The 17,707-nt window shown below is 54.4% G+C and overlaps 1 protein-coding gene across 1 annotated transcript in view; it reads right to left on the bottom strand.

Annotated features, from left to right (window-relative positions):
- Positions 1-705: 705 nt before the first annotated feature.
- The window catches only part of TRABD2B (TraB domain containing 2B), a 228,722-nt gene continuing 211,720 nt past the window's right edge, over positions 706-17,707 (bottom strand). The window contains exons 5-7 of the mRNA XM_077149747.1: positions 16,912-17,002; positions 13,708-13,977; positions 706-5,345 (exon numbers count right to left, since the gene is read on the bottom strand). Of these exons, the coding sequence (XP_077005862.1) occupies positions 5,126-5,345; positions 13,708-13,977; positions 16,912-17,002 (581 nt within the window). The 3' untranslated portion in view covers positions 706-5,125. The remainder of the gene's footprint in view (positions 5,346-13,707; positions 13,978-16,911; positions 17,003-17,707) is intronic.

Genomic DNA, 17,707 nt, shown 5'->3' with positions numbered 1-17,707 from the left:
CGCTGACTCTGGAGTGTTGAAGACCAGGAGAGGAATTGGTTAAAGGTGAATTACATGCTGGTGACACAAGCAGGGACCAGATCTCAAAAGGCCTTCTGTGACCTTGAACTTGGTCCTGGGAACAATGGGGAGCCAATGAAGAGTTTTAAGGGCAGGGGAGAGATGGGGTCATTTTGTTGTTCATGAAATCTTCCTGGGAGCAGTGGGAAGAATAGACCAGAGGGGACAGAGCTGCAGCTGGCAGTGGTTCCAAATGGAGGGGAGGATGGCCTGGACTGGGGGTGGGGGATGGGGTAGGGGCGAGTGCAGTCCAGGGGAGAGACAAAGGTGGACAGAAATGATAAGGTCTTGATGAATGAGTAAGCACGTGAAAAGGAGGCCTGAGTAGTGAATCCCAGGCCCCAGCTTTGCTCTAAGCACCTAAGTAACTGTGTCTCTAGGCCTTGGGCAGCTTTTTCTGGCTGAAGAGGGTTATCTGGACTTCACTTGGCATGGTGCCTCCCAAGCCACTGGCTCCTTGCCCAAACTACCCTCCCAGAACCTGCCTGATTCTTTGCATGAAATATGGGCCCATTCCGGTTCCTCCACTCCACTGCCTCAGGTCTTGGCTGTTCCAGCAAAGGCGGTTTCCCCAAGTGTTCCCTACTGGGAGGAGGGGGGGCCTGGAGTACACAGACATGGGACACGTTGTATTCATATTGTCTTTTATTAATATATTATGCTACAAAAATATTTTTGGCAAAATAACATTAATAGCATCTTTCTTTTTCTTCTATTATACTCTTAAAGAACTCTTCGTGATCATTCACAGAGGTGAGGGGAAGAGGTGATTAAGAGAACAACACCATGAATAGTTTTCAAATACATTAAGTTCCGAAGCTTGTGTCACAAGGTGAGAGTCAGGTCTGGGACCATCTGAATCTCTTTGAGGCTCAGGAATGGGGGAGTGAGGGGGACTCTGGCTCCATCTCCTCTGGACTAGGGCCTCCCTTGGCCCAGAGTCAGCTGCCCTCCCAGCGGCTGGGAGCCCAAGATGTCTGAGAGCTGTTTGTCCCTGGCAGCTCCTTGGAAAAGGCTTAGACTTGGGACCTGTTCAAAGCCCACTTTCCCTGCAGCAGTGCGAGAACAAAGAACTTGGGGTGGAGTGGGACCTTTGAGGCGGGCGAGTCGGCCACCCCTTTCTGCCTGCCATGCGCTCCCAAGCCCGTGCCAGCCTGTGGGTCCTGGGAGGAAAGCCAGACTCAAAGCCGAGGGAAGGGCTGTGCTGCACCTTCATGGAACCCCAGAGACGGCACACAGGATTTCCCCCACTCCTCACCATCTCCACCGGAACAGCTCGGGTGGGAAACAAGATCTCCATCTGACAGTTGAGAAAAGAGAGGCTCAGTGAGAGGAAGGGGCTTGTCCAAGGTCAACCAGCCAAGTAAAGGAGTATGCAGGGCACCAGGTTTAGGGAAAGGGTAGGGAAAGCTGAGGATATGTTGCTGCTCCTATGAAAGGACCAGCTAGGAGTTCAATTTGTTCTCTTGAAGTCTCCTTTCCCTCCAGAGCAGGAAGGACCTCTGGGCTGGGGCGCAGCTCTCCACCACTGCCCAGAGGGCAGCGGGCAAGCCCCCCAATTCACATCAGGCCCCCTGGTTGCTGCAGAGTGGGGAGGGTGAGGCTGGACTAATTCCTGAGCCTCTCTGGTGTAGATAGCTAGCTGGGGTGATTTTTTTGGCTGGTGGATGAATTTTTTGGATAAATAACAATGTTCAAAGAACCTGAGCATTACAGAGCCAGAAGGACCCTTGAGGTCATCTACACCAAGTCCTTGCCAAGACTTCAACTCTCTTACCATATCTACAGCCAGTGGGCCTCCTGCCCTTGCTCACACACCTCTACAGATAGGAGCCTCACTACCTCCAGGGGCAACCCAATCTATCCCCAGACAGCTCTGGCTTTGTAGAATATTTTCCACTGCCAGAGCTTGTCTGCTTCTCACCTTTCCTCATTGCTTTCTTATTTCCTCTCTCTCTGTCTCCCTCCTTCTCTACTCTCTTTTCCTCTCTCCTTCTCTCCACATCTATTGAGTGGCACCTTTGTGGTGAGGATACAAAGATGAACCCACAGGACCCCTGCCACTGAGGAGCTCACAGGCCAATAGGGGAGCAGACACACAACTGGACAGTCACAGCACCGAATGGTGGGTATGGTGATAAATGCTAAGGTAGCCCAAAGGAGCCTGAGGGGGCTTCCTGGAGGAGATATCTGAATAGCTAATCACAGGATAAGTAGTTAAGGGGAAGAGAACAGGAGTTCCGGGCATGTATGAAACATCTTGTTGATGCTAGAAATGACAAATAGAGTTTAGACTGGTGAGGCACCAGTCTAACTGAGGAATGAGAGACCAAGCTGGCAAGGTGAGCAGATCGTGGAGGGTCTAGAATGCTAAACTGAGTTTGGTTCTTATAACCACGGTCCTAGGAAAACTAGTCTTCAGGGGTCAGCAAACTTTGGCTGCAGATCAGCTCTGACCCTCTTGTCAGCACCTGTCTACCTAATCAGTTAGCTCATCCATCTAGCTGTCCATCCATCTTTCTGTAAGCACCTGAACGCTTGGCTGAGGAAGCATTTGGAATTCCTGTCTGCCCAGAGGAAGAATCTGAGAATGACTTGGGGCTGAACTTGTCCAAAGCCAGGACCCTAGACAGGATGACCTCTAGAGTTCCCTTGAGCAAAGCCATCTAGAATTGGGCTGCAAGTCCCATCTCAATGATGAGTTTCTCTAGGCTAGGAAAGGTGGTTAAATTCGGCCCCAACACGCAGCCTGGCACTTACGTGTGTTCAATAGTTACAGGCTGCATTCATTTACCTCTTTGGCTCTGAGCCTGGCACAGATATGGGCATGCTGTCGGGTGCCTGGACTGTTTACCCAAATGCTTCATCTTTAATTAACCTCAAGCTCCATCTCACCACATCTCACCACACACTCTGCCCCAAAACAGAGGGGAATCTGGCCTGTGTGTTTCTAATTCCTTTACACTTATCTCATCCAAATAGCTCTCTGCATGAACTGTTTGATGTCCAACAGGCCTTCTCAACCTGCTTTATAAGTCAGCTAAGTCTTTCCTGCTCAGAAATAGGAAGTGACATTTTTGCCAAGGATAAACATGCTGCAGCACCAGTTGGGTTCAAATTCAGTTTAGATTTAGAGCATGGTGCCCATGGGGCTGGCTGGACCCTCTGAAGTGGAGCTCAGGCTCTCTGCCAGGTCTCAAGCTCAAACACGTCCATATGGACCCAGCTGAAGAGAATTCAGCTGCTCACAAAGATGCCCGTGGACCTCTGGCCATCCAGTGAGCTGGCTGGAATCCCACTGTCTTAGAATGGAGTCAGCTGCCAAGCTGTGCATGATGGCATCAGGGCCGATCAGCCATGATCAAGCCTGCCAGGGAACCCCAAGGTGCTGTGCTGCTGGGAAGCACTGGGCTGAGAGTCAGTAGAGCTGGCCAGCTGTGCAGCCTTGGGGAAGTATCTCCCTTCTCTGGGCCATATTATCCTCGCTGTATTATTATCTGTCAAATGAGGGGTCCTCTCTGCACTCAGGTTCTAGAACTCTGTATATAATGAGCCACTGGCTTCAAGGTTCAGGGTTCAAGACTGGGAGTCAACCACCCTTGGTCCCTTTCATCTCAGCTGCTACACTGGGGACAGAGGGGCTTCCCCTCAAAGAGAAGAGTCTCAGGTGCCTGCCTGACCCCATTTGGCTGTTCTGCCTCCCCAAGTTCCCCCAGTAGCTGCCCTAACCCTCAACCTCTGATTTAGCAGGAAAGTCTCTCACTGGCTCTATGCGATGACAAGTCGGGACATGGGATACATGACACACTCTTGCCAAAGCCCCTGGGTTGGAGGGACCAGCACGAGTGGCTGTGGTCAAATGGTCTTTGGCTGGGGTGAAAAGCTTGTGCTGGTCCCACTTTGAGGAGATCTGTCTCCCTTGGTGATTCCCTGCACAGAAAAAAACATGGCAGGATGTTTTTTGCATTGCTTTTGAATCACACTGCTCTGGGGCCAAATCCTGGCTGCTTATTAGCTGGGTGATCTTGAGCAAGTCCTTTAAGTTTCCTCATCTGCAAAATGGGAATGGTTCCATCTCACAGAACTGGCATGTGGCTTGGTAATAAATTGAGTGTGCAAAGTGCCTGCCACACCACAGGCTTTGGGCAAATGGAAGCCCTCATCAGGATTCTTACCTCATGATGCCTACAGTCACTGTCCCTTAAATTGCCCTCTATGCCCACCTCATTTGGCCGTGCTTCCCACAGCTTCTCCTCCAATCTAAGATGGATTAATGATACCAGAACAAAGAGGGTCTGCATTCAAGACCCCCAGCTCTGCCACTTGCTGTGTGACCTTGGACCCCTTCCTCTCTTTGGATCTCAGTTGAACTGTCAATCAGATGGGGACTGGGGACTTGCCTCTCTCCACACCAGCACCCCTCCCTGCCCGCCCAAGTGCTTTGGTTGAAATGCCTACCAAGGGCTCGGGAGGGCCAGTTCACAGACATTCAGGGGTTTCAAAATAGCAGCATTCTCTTTCCTAAAGTATCTTCCCAGGCCCTGGGATGCATCCAGGGGAAGGAAGGACAGTCAGGGTTCACACCTCTGGCCTCTTAATCCAGCTTCACAAAAGCTAAGCCTGTCTGCCTCCCCCTCCCTCCGAGGTCCCCTAGAGTGGGAGAAGCCAAACCCAGACACGGGAGGCTTGGCCGATTCAGGAGCAAACCATTTCAAAGCCACAGTCCGCGTGAGGCTGCAGGTGTCCTCGGTTGGCACTGGGGCTAATTAAGGACTTATTAACATAGGCCACATAAAAATAGTTTTATCGGTAGAATAAATACACTTTTCTTTTTTAATATGGACACGTATTTTACAAAAGAGCCCCATAGCACTATGGGAAATTAAGATCCTTCTACAAAAAAGAAGATGTAACTCGGGTACGATAAAGCTCTAGGGTTCTAATGGGTCCCATCTGCACTGCCCGTGAGGGGCCAGGCACCCCTGAAGGTGCTGGCAGGGGTGGCGGGATGCGGTCGTGGACCCTCATGGGGTTTCTCTGGCTTCTCTGCTGGGAGCGGCTGCAGTCAGGAGGGCCCGAGCGTGTGCAGCAGGACGGCGGTGCCCCCTGCGGCCGTGATGGCAGTGAGGAGGCCCAGGGTGGGCGGCGGGTGGCTGGGCACTGAGTTGCCGGCGAGACCTGGCTGGTCCTGCTCCTGGAGCTGGTCAGAGAGCTGGAAGGAGGGCTGGACAGTCCCAGAAGTGTGCGTGGGCTGGAAGGGCAGCGGTGGTGGCGAGGCGGTGGTGCTGGAAGGGAGGGAACACACGATGGGGTGACTGGTCAGCAGCCTCATCCTGGGTAAGGGACAGTGTGCCTTGGGATTCAGACCTGACTTTACTGGATCTATTTCTTCTCATAAAATGGAGAAGGAGACAAGGGGCTCAGACGGGGAAAGTGAGTGCCCCAGAGCCACACAGCCAACCCGGCTGAGCTCCTTTGCCAGGTGTGCGTCACGTGGTTCCAGGGGCTGGGCTGGGCCTGGTGGGCTGCAGGCCTTAAATGTAGCTGCTCAAGAGAATTGGGGCCCAGGTAGAAAGAACTGGAGTTACGATGACGATAGATATGACGCCACAATGGATCCATCCAGCCTCCTCGCCTTTGTAGACAGGTACCCCCAGCCATCCTGCTGCGCCCCACTCCCCAGCCAGAAATAATCAAATCAAACCAAACCAAACTACCCCGCCAACTTCCCTGCACTCATTCTTGTACTACTGTTGATAGCTCATCAACTGTGAGTCCAGCACTTTACAAACGATGTCTACGGCACTCACTGCAAAACTTCCAAGTGGGTCTCATTGCCCCCTTACCACAGATGAGAAAACTGAGGTCCAACAAGTCTAAAAGGCTGGCAGGTCACAGAGGAAGGTGGGGCAGGTTTCTCCACGGGGCAGGTGCTCTGCGGTCTGTCTCACCTTGCATGACCCCGGCATGCTCACTGAAGGGAACAGCCCTTCATGAACTTCAAGACTTGAATTGAGTTTTGGAGGTAACGCGTGAGAGTCTTGGCTTAAGAAAGCCTGGGCAAAAGAGAGATGGGGAGGGAGAGCAAGACTGAGAGAAATAAAAAGAGATGAGGCCAGCACTTGGTAGCGCTGGAAAGCTGGAGGGGAAAGAGTAGGGGCCCGGCAGGGCTTCGGAGCAGATACTTGCTCAGGTCCAGGAAAGAAATGAGAGGAGACAAATGAACAAAGAGAGACAGAGAGGGCAAGATGGGGACTGAGTAAAGAGAGCAGACAAGGACAGAACAGGGACAAAGAGAGGCCACAAGAAGAGAGGTTGAACAGGAGACCTGTGGACAAGAGGAAATGACTCCGTCTGCGAGGAGTAGATCAAGGAAAGAGCTGGGGCTGGCGGCCCGATGCAATGGGGACCAGGCTGCCCTCATGGAACTCCATGGGGAGAGGCTGATGGAGAAGCAGAGATGGGAACGGACAAGCCTCAGCCCACCCAAAGGGTTCAGAGTGTGGAGAAAGCCCAGGGGACAGAAGATGTGTCATGCCTCTCCCCCTGCAACCCCTTTGGAGCACCTGACCCTGTCATGGTCTGGTGCTGGCTGATGGCACTGAGCGGAGATTTCTTGGTTCTCCCCAGCACACACCATCCTCTCCAGCCACATGAAGCAAGGTGCTGCCATTTTATCTACTCACCTTGGAAGACCTGACCCCATGTCCCCTCCCCCGGAGGCCTCCTTTTCGTATGTCCTCCACTGCCCAGTGCCACCTGGGAGAGATAAGGCTAAGGCTCCCATCAGGCCCTGCACACTCCTCACTGCTCACATTGTGTCAAGGTTTTATGTGTTAGGGATGCTGGGAGGGTTAATGAGCTTCTATGTGTAACGTGCTTAGAATGGGGTCTGGCACGCAGATAGTGTGTTGGCTACTTTTATGATTATTAATCTTTTGTGTCTGTTCCTTCCCACTAAGAATAACATCCCCCATTTCGAAACACTTACTATGTGCTGCAGACACTGTGCTTAGTGCTATAAAGGCATCATCTCATCCCATTCTCCCAGCAGCCTTGGAACTTACATTATTATTCCCATTTCCCAGATGCGGACACTGAGCCTGAAGAAGATTAAGTTACTTGTGCCCAGATGCGGCAAGAGGTAGGATTTGCACCTGGACAGCTGGGCTCACCAGCCTCAGTTGGCCCAAGCAGCTTCTCTAGCCAAGTGGAGGAGCAAGTGAGTGATGAAGAGCTGGGGAGTAAGTTTGGTAGCTTCTTGCTGAGACCTCTCAGAGCTGGAGGTGGAGGCTGAGGCCTCCTCTGTCCCCAGACCCTGGAGGTGTCAGTGCCTGTGCCCAGCAGGGGTCATTACCTCAGCCCCTTCCCTTTCTTTCTTTTCTAAAGAAAAACAGAAAAAAACCCTCAAAACTACATAGAACAACAACAAAAAAGTCCATAAAAATTCCTTCCTAGCTCCTGCCCCAGCCCTGAGAAGCTGGGGAGGTTTGTAGCACTGGCTTCTGAAGAGAAGGCCGTGTGCCACTCGAGTTGCCCGGAGCTGGGGCCCCAGGCTGGCCTCTGCCAGCACCCGCCCTCAGAAGGAAAGGCCCAAGGAGGAGTTATGAAAACTATGTCTCGCAAGGCGCCCAAAGGCATTTTGTTTCACACTTTGAAAGCCAAAGTTGAAAACTCTCCCTTGGAGCCTGAGCTTGAGCAGGGTTTTTATTGCTTGGAAAGAGTCCCAGGGAAAGGGGGCGGGGGGGGGGGGGGCTAGTGTTTGGGAAGGGAGGAAAAACCCCTCTAAACACCCCCATCTCTCTGGCCCCCTCTCCTTTCAAAGCTCCGATCCCCCAGTCCAGACTCCGCCCCTCCCAGCTCATGCTTGGGAAAACTGTCTCATGGCAAAGTGGCTTCGAAGCCAAACCAAACACTCTGAGCATTCCCAGGCTCTGCAGATGGCTGGCAACGCAGGCTGAGCCTGCTCCGAGCCGACAGGGCCCTCGAGTGGGGAAGGGTCTGGGTGGAAGGCAGAAGCCCGGGTTCTAGTCGGCATCGCGTTCCCGGTTTGTTGTGACTTTAGGCAAGTTCTGTCCTCTAGCCTCAGTTTCCCCATGAGTACAATGAAAGGGCAGGAACAGCCTCCAGAAACTGTTTTCCAGCAGCAGAAGCCAGAGTGAGATCTTAGGTGGAAGCCCAAGGTATAAAGCAGAGGAAAACAGGGCCTGTCTGTCCCCTGAGGTTCCGCCACAGGGCTCCTCGGAGCGGGGGACGGATCTCAGACTCAGGGTCTCCCATGTGAGGGGTTGATGGGCTCTGCCCTGGGCAGCCTCCTTAGAGGAGGGCTCCCAGGAGATGCAGGGGCGACTGGGCTCGGGGCTCTCAGGGGCCTGGATGGTGGAGGTCCTGCTGCCTGGGGGGGGGGGGGGGGGGTCTAGGGAGGTGCAGAGCAGGTGGTGCAGGAGGGGGTCAGGGGGCTGGAGACCCCATTGTGACTCTGGTCTGGGCCTCAGCCTCTATGGGCCAAGCAGAGTCAGAGCACAGAGATCTAAAGGGACGGGTTTGCTGGCAGCAGATGTGTTTAGGGCCCAGGTCGGCAGGCATAGCTTTGCCTGTGTCATTTTCTCTGCTGGGAATGGCTTCATCTACCCTCAGCCTCGCTTCTGATCTTTAAGGCAGATTTCTGTCCTATCCCCTCCAGGAAGTCGCCCTGGTGCTTGCGGGCCCAGGGTGGACTCTCTGGTGGTGCTATCTGCTTCGCAGAGGGCCAGGGCTGGAGGGGCCCATCCATCGCTGAGATGGGAACTGGGGGTCCAGAGGGGAGACAGGACTTGTCAAGGGCACCCAGGAGAACTAGAAGCTGGGTCTCTGGATTGGCAGGTTCAGGTGCTTCCAGTTGCATCCTCTGGGGGACTTGTTGTTCCCAGGCATGAGCTGGGTCTACCTGCTCCTGTCCTCCACTGGTACCTGACACTGGCTGGGCAACTGGTATGTGCCCAGGGTGCTTCTGTGAAATTGGATGGAGTCTGTACCATCCACCCAGAGTCTCATTTAAGGCGTTGGGCCCGAGGCGGGCTGCAGTTGCATGAGTGGCTCCCTGCTGGGGAGGGTGTGGGAGTGGTGGTGATGGGGCATCTTAGACCAGAGGCTCTGAGAGTCAAATGATCACATCTGGCCACCAACAGTAGTGACAGCCATTTACTGAGAGTTAGTGTGGTCTGGCAGGCAGCTTGGGAGTCGACACACATCATCTTATTTACTCTCTACAGCCTGAAAGCTAGTGCCACGAGGGGCTGGGATTTGAACCCTGTTCTGCCTGAAATCAGTCTGTGCTTTTCTTCCCTGCCTCCCACTTCTCTGACCACCCCAGACTCTTGCAGGAGAAGGCCCAGCTGTACCAGGAGGAACCAGCGCCTGAGAGCCTGGGGCAGGAAGGGCAGGCCTGCAAGGGGAGCACTGAGCCCTCACGGGGGTGGGATGGACAGACAATGGAGCGGAGTGGCTGGGCGATTAGGACTGGAAGGGCAGATGTGGCTGTGACAGGTGTAGGGAGGGGAGGACCTTCCAAGTGCTGCTGGGCATGGCCGCAGGCAATGCAGAGGCGGGCATCAGTGTGTGATGGACGCAGAGCCTTGGTGGGTGCCACCCGGCTGGGGCAGGGGGTGTAGGACACATGTGCCAGGGCTGGGTCTATGGCACCTGCAGCAATGCTTGGCTTCCTGTGCCTCGCTTTCCCCTGCTCCGCAATGGGTACCACGGAGCCCGCCCAATCATACTCTCCAGGAGGTTGGAGTCAGATGGCCCAAGCCCTCTAATGGTGGGAAAAGATACCGTGTTCCTCCCACTGGGTCCCAAACACCAAAGTTGTGGACTCAGAAAACAATGGAACCGGAAGGACCTTCAGAGACCATTTAAGCCCCTTATCGCACAATCGGAGAAACTGAAGGATTGTCCCAGGTCATGTACTGCACTGAGTCCATAAACTGCACACAATCAGAGTGGGAATGGCCTGCCGCCTGGCTTGCCCAGGGTTGTGCCCCTGCCTTGCTGCCACCCTCTTTGGCTCTCAGATGTGGGGGTTCCCTGAAAGTTGTTCTCCTGCCGCTGCTGCACAGCCATCTGCAGACACACACTCAGCTCTTTCCATGAGTCCCCATAAATCATCCTGCCACGGGCTGCTGCTTCTCTAAACTTCCTCCAGTGTGTTTACATCTGGGATAATGAGGGGTGAGGGGAGGCCAGCCCTGCTCCAGGTGGCGTCCTGGCCAGGCGGCCTGCAGCCCCCACCTTTGGGCTCACTCCTTTGTCTTACTCACTCATGCATGCAGTCAGCAAACCCTCAGCAAGACCTCCGGGGACCCAGAGAAGTCTGAGCAGACCTTATCGCAAGGACTTCCCAGCCTGGAAACGTAAATGAGGAACTATAGTGTGTGTGTCTATGCCAAGAGAGTGACACCCATGGGGGGCTGCAGCAGAGGCGAGCAGCAGGGAAAGCTGCTTGGAGGGAGACCTCAGTGGGCTCTGATGGAGGGAATGCGTGCTGGGCAGGTTGGATGATGTGCCCCAGAAGAAAGACGTGTTCTTAATCTGAATCCATTCCTGTGGGCATGGCCCCACTGCAACTAGGACCTTTGGAAGATGTTTTTATTGAGGTGTGGTTAACTGAGTCACGATGGGCCTTGAGCCTCAACTGGAGGCTTTATAAAGACAAGGCCACCTGGAGGAGCAGGAGGTGGAAGTCATTGGAACCTGAAGAGAAAGGAGAAGATGTCCCATGTGGTTCACCATGCGATGGAAAAGCCAAGGACCCAAGGACTGCCAGCAGCCAGCCCCAGGAGGCCGCGGTCTGCAGGGGGAAAGCATCGCCTTGTTGACAAGCAACGGTCTGCAGGGGGAAAGCATCGCCTTGTTGACACCTCAGTTTTGGACTTCTCCTAGCCTCAAAGCCGTGAGCCAGCAGATTCCCATGGTTTAAACCCGTCCATTATATGGATTTTCTTTGAGCATCTGGGAAACTAAAGCAGATTGGAAGGGCTTTCTACGTGGTGGTGGATGAACGTGGCCCTCGGCATTAGACAGACGTGGATTCAGGTATTGACTCCGCACCAACTCCTTGTGCGGTCTTGAGAAAGTTAGCTAGCCTCGCTGAGCCTCAGTTTCCCCCTTTATAAAACAGGCCTACCGCTCGGGACTCCTGATGGAACTGGGTGCCAAAATGGATGTAAGAGTCCGACACAGAGTGAAAGCTTGACAAAGGTCCACTCCCACCCACCCCCGGCAGAGAGGGCAGCAGTGCACAGGCGTGGGGGCAGGCAGGGCACGGTCTGCTGAGGGCACAGTGCACAGCCTAGCAAGGCCAGGGCCCTCAGTAGCCAGTAGGAGAGGGCAGAAGAGAGGGAAAGGAGGAGAAGGCTCTGCATTCAGGCTGAGTGGTAGGAAGTTTTCCTGGTGGTGACAGAGAGCACTGAGGAATCTCAAGTTGAGGAAGGTGTTAGGACAAGACAAGAGCTAGGACTTCTTAGGATCCCATTCCAGTATCACAGGCAGAAGATGATCTGGGAAGAGGTGATGGAAAAGAGATAGCTTGAGTGGGATTTAGGCAGCAGAACCCAGGGGGGATGAAAATGAGAACAATCTATGTGGAATGAAAGCTCCAAAGAAAATGCTTTTGTACTACATCTCTTCCCCAGGTTCCCCCCAGAGAGCTATTCTCTGCTTGCTCTCAGAGACTTTGGTGGCCGGTGGCCTTAGGAGGGTGGGGTGACTCTCCCAGGAGCCACAGGAGCTGGGTCTCTCAGAGGGCTCAAGGCCTCCTTCCCCAAGAAGCAACCAAAAACTTTAAACAAACAGGCTGCCCATTGGTGGAAATTTCCTTCTCCACCCAAGCAGATGGAAGACAGTGATGCAACCACAGTTTACCTGTTGGGACCAAGCAGGGGCTCCCTCTTGCCAAAGAAAAGCAGTTGTCTACTCCTGAAACCAGGCTCTGTATTTCACAGCTACTTGTTGTGAAAAGGAAACTGTTTGGAGTCATTTGCCAAAATTTACTTTTCAGACGTGGTTAGGAGCTGGGGGTCCATGGCTGGAGCTGACAGCTCAGCCTTCTGTCATCCCATGGGCTGACCCACCACTGGCCGGGTCTCCTACTCAGCTGGGTGGGTTGGTCAGGGCTCTGGGTGACCAGCCTGATTAGTACTCTTCATGGGCTTCCAGTGCCTTCATTTCCCCAAGCCTCCCTGGCAGCCAGCAACCCCCACTCCCGCCCCCGCTGAGGGAAGTGCCGTTCTGTAACTAGAAGCCCTCAATCCCTGTTTGGAGGGGGCGGTCCATGCTGGCCACATGAGCCAAATGTGTCCCAGCCAATACAGCAAAAGCAGTGCCTCCACCTTAGGCAGGCAGGGCAGGCGTGGGCTCTGCAGAAGTCCATTTCCCAATAACCCCACCCAGGCACTTTGAACCAAACACCCAAAGGATAAATGGGCTCGACTCCTATTTGCCAGAAATCCTTTTATGATAGTGCACCCACTTGAAGAAACCCGACTGGGTATAGGTCGACCTTTGGTCCAAGGCTCAGAATCCTGGCTGCAGGAGAACCACGAAGCAGGCGGAGTGGAAAGCAGTCCCTGACTCCCTGTATCACCTGGACAAGCCTTGGCTCACCACCTATAAACACAGCGTTTGGTCAGTATTTCCCACTTTCAAGACACAGCTTTCCAGGCCCCTCCTCTGTAGGATTTGTTTACTTAACAAGGACCCAAGGTGATCATTTCGGGGATGTTGAGAACAATTCTGGATGATGATTTTTAAGATCCAGATGGAAAACTCTGAGATTCCAAGAGCCACTTCTGTTTGCTGCAGGCTCACGGCTGGGCTATTGCAGGGACAGGACTCTCTGCCCCTCCCTGGAACACCCTAGGTGCCTGGGTGGAATTGTACACCATCTATGGAGCTTTCTGATGAAATGGGAAATTTAGGGACACTGCTTGGTACTGCAGTTGCAGACTGAAACTGGAAGGCCATATCGTGGTTAAAGCATGAGCTTTGGTGTCAGGCTGAGGTGGGGGTGGGGGTTTGGTACAGGGAGGAAGACGAAGTGGTAAGAATACATTACAATGATTTCTGCCATTGCCCATTTTCAAGAAGACCTATCACAAATCCTCCCATCTATTCCAGAGACAGACCCCATGGCCGAAAGGGTGTCTCTCTCCAAAGCAGATGCCCTCTAAGCCTCCTTGCCACTCAGACTTTCCAGGCTCAGGCAGTTCACAGCCCCTCGATCTAGCCAGTTTGCTCCATTTTCTCCTCTTTTTACCTTCTAGTCCATGGGACAAAAGCACCCCAGGTGTGTCCCAGAAAAGCCAAATGCAAAACAGACTTTCATCAACTGTGAAAGAAATGTCTATTTCCCCATCTTCATAACAGAGAAAACTGTGCTTGCTCTCGTTCTGAGACTAAAATGGAAAAATCAGAGGTGAAGGATGACGAGACTCTGCGAATGGTGAAAAAACCTGCCCTGAAGTTTTCTGCTCAAATTCTCCCTGCCACCCATGCTTAAGGCTAGGGCTTGCCCGACGACCGTGTGCCAAGCCTCGGGTGGGTCTGGGATAGGCGGACCCGGGCCCAGATGCCCGGCTCCCGGGTCAGCCCTGCCTCTCCCCAGCTCACCTGTCCTCGATGCGGACCCAGAGGTCATTGAACTGCCGCGGCCGCTGGTGTTTGTTCTGCCTCTTGTGCCACTTCTTCTGCCGCCCGAACTGCTCCAACTGGCTGAGGCTGTCAGGGAGCAGGAGGTGTGGGGACAGGGCTGGGTCCTCCTCCTCGGGTGGAGCGGTGGGGGTCGCCGAGGGCGCTGCGGGGATGGCGGCAGCTGGGGTGGCCGGGGCCGGGCTCGCCGAGGTGCCCTCGGGAGGGGCTGCAGAGCTCCGGGCGACAGGGCTGGAAAGGGGCAGCACCACATGAGGTCCGTGTGTTGGGGCGTGTCATTCATGTGTGATGGGGGAGTGCAGTGCCATGGGAAAGTTGTCACAGGAGGGGGATAATGCCAGGGTGCCCCTGCTGGGCCCAGAGAGAGGAGCATAGGAAGACTGCTTGCTGGGCTTGAGAGATAAAGCACTGACTCATTCTTTTATTGATTTACTGAATAAATATTTATTGAGCATCGCATCTGCACCAGGTGTTTTCCTAGAACTTGGGAATCAGCAGTAACCAAAACAGATAAAGCCCCTGCCCTCTTAGAGCTTATATTCCAAAGTGGGAGACAGAGGTCAACACATACAGAATGCCAAATGTGATCACTGCTGTGCAGAAAAACAAAGCAGAGGCAGGAGAGAGAATGTGGGGATGAAGGGGGCTGGTTAGGGAGGGAGTACCTCACTGGCAGCTGACATTAGAGCCTGGATTTGCAGGAGGTGAGAGAGTGAGCCCTGGGCAGGGCTCGGGACATATCTGATTTTGGTCAGGGTCTTTGGCTGAGGAACTTCAGATGAATTCCCTAGCTTCTCTGTACCTCAGTTTCCTGCTCTGTAAAATGGGGATATTACAGCATATGCCTCACAGGGGTGTCATGAAAATGAAGTGGGTTAACGCCTGCAAAGCACAGGGAAAGGCTAAGCAGCCGACATGTTTTAATCATTATTTTTTCCATTGTTGCTTGTGTCATTGTCCTACCACCCAGCACTGAAGTGTTTGTGTGTGTTCGTGGAGTTCACAGTACGCACAGGGGTGTACACAAGCACCCACTAGCCTTGGAGCATCCTCTGCTCTTCTCCCTTCTGCTCTTTTCTCTCTGTGGCCCAAACAGAATTCCTTCGGGGGACTTCTGGCCCTGGGAGAGGTTGGGAGTGGTTTCAGGTATCGTGCTGCAGCAGGCAGTGTGCAAGGGAAGGCTGGCATCAGGACTGCAGGCAGCCTGTGCTGCCACCCCGCTCCATGCTGCCCCATGGAGGAGGGTGAGGGGCTTCTCTCTCCTGGAAGGAAAGAAGGCCATCGTCTCAGGCCAGCCTCCCTTCCCCCCACCCCCAGCAACCCCAGATTCCCAGGGTCCAGGCTGCCAGAAGATGCCGCAGCTGCTGGGGAGATAATTCAAAACAGTCAGACAAAAAGATAGATCCAGGAAGCACCTGTGGCCGATGATGGCTTTTATTGTTGGAGTCCCCTCAGCATCCCCACCCCCTCCACCCTGCTGCTGCCTCACCACCCCTCGGTGCTAGTGGGATGGATTTCAGCATGCACTCTGAGACTCAGCTGAGAGCTCTTGGAGCAGAGCTCATGGAGGAGTCTGGGGTGGCGGTGGGGGGGACCTCTCTTCTAGTGCCCAGGCTCTAAGATGAATACGAGCTGAGTTATCTCCTGGTCCTGCCTGCTGGCCTCTCTAGCCCAGGCCTGGACAGACACAATGAGCTTCAAGGTGAAGGTCCTTGGGACCGCAGGGGACAAGGGGAGGAGAAGGGGGAGCTTTGAAGAATGCTGTGTCCCTGAAGCTCTCTTGTATCCCTCACCCTGCGAAAGCATGCCTGCCCCTGGCCTGATGCAAACTGACTCGTGCTGGGCTCAAATGGTTCAGGAAGCACAGTCTTGTCAGGTTGACTCAGAGATGCTGAGAAGGGGTGGGCGGCTGGGAAGGAGCCCTAACATGAGAGTGTTTATAAGTTCCTCCAGATGTGCTAGGAGATCAGCAGATCACAGCTTTGGGTGGCCCTTGGCAAGCCCTGCCCTTCTCTGGGCCCAAGCCTCATCTCTGCAGCAGGAAGGGGAAGGTCTCAGCCGTTTCTGAGTGCCTACCTGCTGAGGTGGCATGGGGGCTAAAGGGGATTAAGAGCCAATGGAGGCCGTAGAGCCAGACTGCCTGAATTTCATCCCTAGTTCCTTCACTGCCATGAGCTGTGTGTCCTTCTGCAAGTTACTTTACCTCTCTGGGCCTCTGCTTCCTCAGTTAGGGGGATAATCTTAGTTCCTGCCTCCTGGAGCTGCTGCAAGAATTCAGTGCATTAGAAGCTCTTAGAGACTGGTACAGTGAACAGCCAGTAATAAATGTAGGCTGTGATGATTGAAGTCTGGGTGTTGTAAAGACAAGGACAGGGGCTGAAGTCACACTGGAGGGCCCTTCTGGGCTGGAGAGGAGTGTTCCTGCATAAAGGCTGAAGCACGGGCCACACTGAACCCTACCATTGACCTCCTGGGCTTCCCAGGACAGAGACCCCAGCACGTGCTGACACCTCCATCATGCTAGGCCTGGCGCTGTGGACCCACAGATGACCAGAGATGGCCCCTACCCTCAGGTAACCCCTGCAGAAAGGGGGAACGGGCACTTTCTGATTATTTGAGAGGAATGAGTGTGCCCTAGCAGGACAAGCAGGAGTGGGGGGGCGCAGCCCCAAGGCAGCAGGGGAGACGTCAGAGGAAAGGTGAGGCGTGGGTGTGGTGGGACAGAAGGGTGGTCACAGCGACGGGACTGGTTCCCAGGGAGGAAGCCGAGCCACTCCTTCCCATGGCACCATCTCGATTCACGGCCTGGAGTCCTTTAGAGTCTTTGCACCCCCACCCCATCACCAGTCTCTAAATCCTAAAGAGCTCTTAAATCCTAATGCTCCCCCAGCTCCCACTGCCCAGACACTGTCACCGCCCGCCTTCCCCATCTCCCCGCCTCCAGCCCAGCCCTCCGCTCTTGCCTCTGGATGAGAGAAAGCCTTCCAAGTCCCGAGGCAGGGCCTGTCCCCATCTCAGCAGAGGCTTTTTCACAACGCTGGCCCGCGGGCCTGAGGGAGAAGGCAGGACGCGGCCTCGCCAGGCAGCGAGGGGTCAGACCCACCTGGTGTGTCAGCTGCGGGAACCAGACCCCCCAAAGGCGCTCCAAGACGCCTGGCTGCCTACCTGTGGACGGCCCGCCCTGCAGGTGTGTGCTCCACCTGCAGCCCTGCCTGCCGGAGGACATCGATGACGGTGTTGTTCCCCAGGAAGTGACCTGGAACACAAGAGACAAGGGGGCTCAGCCCCATGCCAGGCCACCAGCAACTGGGGACGATGGCCTGGCCTGGTGACCCACAACAAGGTCGAGACCTCAGACCCCCCCCAGAGGCAGGGTGGCATCGAGATGAGGGTGTAGCTCTTGTGCCACCTGCCTGGCTCCAAAACCTGGCTCTCCTGCTCACTAGTTGAACCGCCCCGTGCCTCAGTTTCCCCATCTATTAAATGGGAATAATTGCAGTAGCAACCTCCAGATGGTTGTGAGGACGATAGGGGACAGCGGCTGTGTGTAGTTAGGGCTTACAGAGTTACCAGCGGTATGACTGTGTCCCGGACTGACACAGCCTCCAGTGGCCATGTGAGGCCCCTCAAACCCTTGGCACATCTTAGGCTCATTCTTCTCAACTCCAACAACTCCGGCACCCCTTCCTTAGCATGGAAGGGGGCTCTGTGTGCCTGTGTTTGTATCCTCACTAGCCTCCCACGGGGCAAGGACTGCCCTGCATGTGCTTAGTATATGCCTGGATCTGAGTATCCATGGATTCTTTTATTCACCACCATCCAACATCTATGCAGCAGAGCCCACCCTAAGGCCAGGCCCTGGAACGGCCACTGGGGACTCACTGGGGTGGAAGTCATCAGTGGGGAAAGCCCCACTGACTTCAGGGTCCAGCAGACCGTCACGGCGGCATAGGGGAGGTGC

The sequence above is a fragment of the Tamandua tetradactyla genome, chromosome 2, assembly GCF_023851605.1.
Source record: "Tamandua tetradactyla isolate mTamTet1 chromosome 2, mTamTet1.pri, whole genome shotgun sequence".
NCBI classification, from domain to species: Eukaryota; Metazoa; Chordata; class Mammalia; order Pilosa; family Myrmecophagidae; genus Tamandua; species Tamandua tetradactyla.
This window is presented reverse-complemented; position numbering and strand designations above follow the sequence as displayed.